This window comes from Impatiens glandulifera, chromosome 4, assembly GCF_907164915.1.
Source record: "Impatiens glandulifera chromosome 4, dImpGla2.1, whole genome shotgun sequence".
NCBI classification, from domain to species: Eukaryota; Viridiplantae; Streptophyta; class Magnoliopsida; order Ericales; family Balsaminaceae; genus Impatiens; species Impatiens glandulifera.
Window position 1 is genome coordinate 7,817,527 of NC_061865.1, and position 2,833 is coordinate 7,820,359.

The following is a 2,833-nucleotide window of genomic DNA, read 5'->3' on the forward strand; positions in this document are numbered from 1 at the left end:
AACAACACATGATCAAACAAGCATACCCAGCAATGACATTGACGGTATCGTATTTTCACCACTTCTTAATTTGCTTTAACATTTTTATTAATTATTATTTAATTATTACATTTATTCCATTCCCGCACATCCACCTGCTCTAAATAAAATCTGTTTTTTATTTTATTTTATTTATATCCCTAAACTAAACAAAACTAAAATGTTGAAACATATTTAGTAAAAAAAATAACAAATTATTTTGTGGAAATTGATTAAAATTTCATGTTTGAGGCCTGATAATTTTTGAAAATTTTGAATTCAGACAACTTGTTGCTAGCCTTATGTGTTTTGGTAAAGTCCACTCAGAATTCCTTAATCGTTTTCTTAAAGATTTATGATCTCGATAATTTTAATTTTTGGGTGTAATGTTTTCATTTTATTTTTATGTTTTGTGCCTTTTTATTTTATCTTATTTTATTTTTGTTGTACTTAAATGCTTAAATGTAGAGCATTAATATAAAAAACATATGCTAACAACACACAGAAATCAATTAATTAGATTTTTACCAAATGACTCTAATAAGATCACTAGTTTGCTTTTAATAATAAAAAATGAATTCAATACTAGCAAAACTACTATGTCATAATACCTTCTCATTGAAAAAACATCAACATTTTTAATAATAATAATAATAAATCTACAATGTAATTATTTTTTCTCTCTAATACTAATTGAAAGGTTCCTTAAAATATATACATAGGACTTCATAATTGTCTAGGTTATCTTATCAATGAGATTTAGAATTTGAGGTGGGTTGAATTCTTCAAGCATGTATTCAAGTACTATACTTCAACACATGTTGTAGTCTTGAATATATATATATATATAATATATGTATTTGATGATGCTATCATATTTAGAAAAATTAAGGTTAATTAACATAAATTAATAGTGTTTATAATTTTCAAAGTATGATGCATGCATGGAACATTAGTATTATTGTTGTTCACATTAAGGAAGATCATGGCTGGCCTCTTCCTATATAAGCTCTTCATCTTCTCAACCCTTATAACACCACACCACACTCAATTCTAATTTAATCACTTATAATTAATTGTAACAATCTTCTATTCGGAAGAGAGAGTCTTCAAGAGATGGAGAAAATTAAAAGCATTAGTACTCTTCTTATACTTTTCTTCATTTTGTTCTTAGCTTCTTCCAATTATACAACAGCATCTGAGAAACATGGTAAGCATTAATTTTTACTTCATTAATATTGTCTAAACAATTTGGTAAAATTATAATTTATAGTTAACACAAAAATGGCATCATACATTAATGATAATAAATGTATGTAGAGTATGCAGGAGAGTTCAGCTACGAGTATGATAGCGAAAGGGGACCGGAACGATGGGGAGAAATACGAGAAGAATGGAGCATGTGTAAGAATGGAAGGTTGCAGTCTCCAATTGATCTTTCGAATGAGAGAGTTGAAATGGTTTCCCATTTAGGGATTGTTAAAAGGAAATACAAGCCATCCAAAGCCACCCTCATTAATAAAGGCCATGACATGCAGGTAAAAATATAGTTTAATTAATGTGAATAATAATGCCATCTCGATTAAATTAAATAGGTATTTGATGGTTATTATCAGTTTTATTGATATTTATAATTAAACATATATTGTAGTTGAGTTGGAAAGGCGATGCGGGATCTATTGAAATAAATGAAACTGAATATGAACTCGACCAATGTCATTGGCATTCACCTTCCGAGCATACCATTAACGGTCGAAGGTAATACTATTTTTCCAATGTTTGAAAGTGTATGTCGCTTGAGTAGTGGTGAAATATTATAATAATAATGTTTGGACTAATATAATTCCACAAACAAAATGTAGATTTGATCTCGAGGCTCACTTGGTTCATAAGAGCAAGAGCGGAAAAATTGCCGTTATAAGTATCATTTACAAACTTGGACATGCCGATTATTTCTTAAGCCAGGTACGTACCTACTCATTCTCGGTCGATTGTGTATTATCTTTACTATTAGAAAACTGAGGAAAAAATAGTTCAAGATTTATGTTGATATTTTGCTTTTAGTTGAAGGAAGATTTGATAGACCTTAAAGACAAACTAGAAATGGAGAAAATGGTGGGGATTGTAGATCCGAGAATGATTGAGATTGGAAATCATAAATATTACCGTTATCATGGTTCTTTAACTACTCCTCCATGCAATGAAACTGTTATTTGGACCGTGGTCAATAAGGTAATGACAATATCTAGAGCACAACTAAAAATGTTGCGGAATACAATTCATGATGAATCCGGGAGCAATGCTAGACCATTGCAATCCATAAATGAACGTACAGTTCAATATTATAATCCTGAAAATTATTAAGAATAGTATTGCGAAGTTTATAATTGGTATGCCCTTATTATGTACCTTTTTAATTTAGTCAATTAAGTATGTTTAATCATTTTTTTAATTTTGTTTATTGTTATTTGTACCAATAAAAGACATAATATAATTTAGCGTTATGAATAAAAATATTATTGTGTGTTTTTCACAAGGATCAATACTTGTACATTCATCTATTTACTAAATTTGTGTTTGTTTGGCCATTATGGATTAGATAATTTTTGTAAAAATAAATAGAACTCTTTTTATTAACCTATGAAAATACTAAAATTGAATCTAGTGTCTGGACAAATCTCTTAATTAATTATCCGAATATTATTTGATTTACATCAAAGATCACTAAAACAATATAATAAATTATTATACAAACACTAAAGGCTCACAAAACTAGAGAACTATCATTTTTACTAGTTTGAGTAAACCCATACTT

General features: G+C 28.4%; 1 protein-coding gene across 1 annotated transcript; it reads left to right on the forward strand.

Moving 5' to 3' along the window:
* The first annotated feature begins 1,134 nt into the window (after positions 1-1,134).
* LOC124934616 (alpha carbonic anhydrase 7-like) lies at positions 1,135-2,382 on the forward strand. The gene is made up of 5 exons (XM_047475140.1): positions 1,135-1,228; positions 1,339-1,556; positions 1,670-1,776; positions 1,881-1,983; positions 2,083-2,382. Exons 1-5 carry the CDS (start codon positions 1,135-1,137, stop codon positions 2,380-2,382), a joined length of 822 nt encoding a protein of 273 aa, XP_047331096.1.
* The last annotated feature ends 451 nt before the right edge of the window (positions 2,383-2,833 follow it).

Excerpts from the sequence above, each read along its gene's own strand:
- LOC124934616 (XM_047475140.1), top strand. The coding sequence starts at position 1,135 with ATGGAGAAAATTAAAAGCATTAGTACTCTTCTTATACTTTTCTTCATT. Across the intron at positions 1,557-1,669 it reads ATAAAGGCCATGACATGCAG|TTGAGTTGGAAAGGCGATGC; the intron begins GTAAAAATATAG and ends CATATATTGTAG. Across the intron at positions 1,777-1,880 it reads CATACCATTAACGGTCGAAG|ATTTGATCTCGAGGCTCACT; the intron begins GTAATACTATTT and ends AACAAAATGTAG.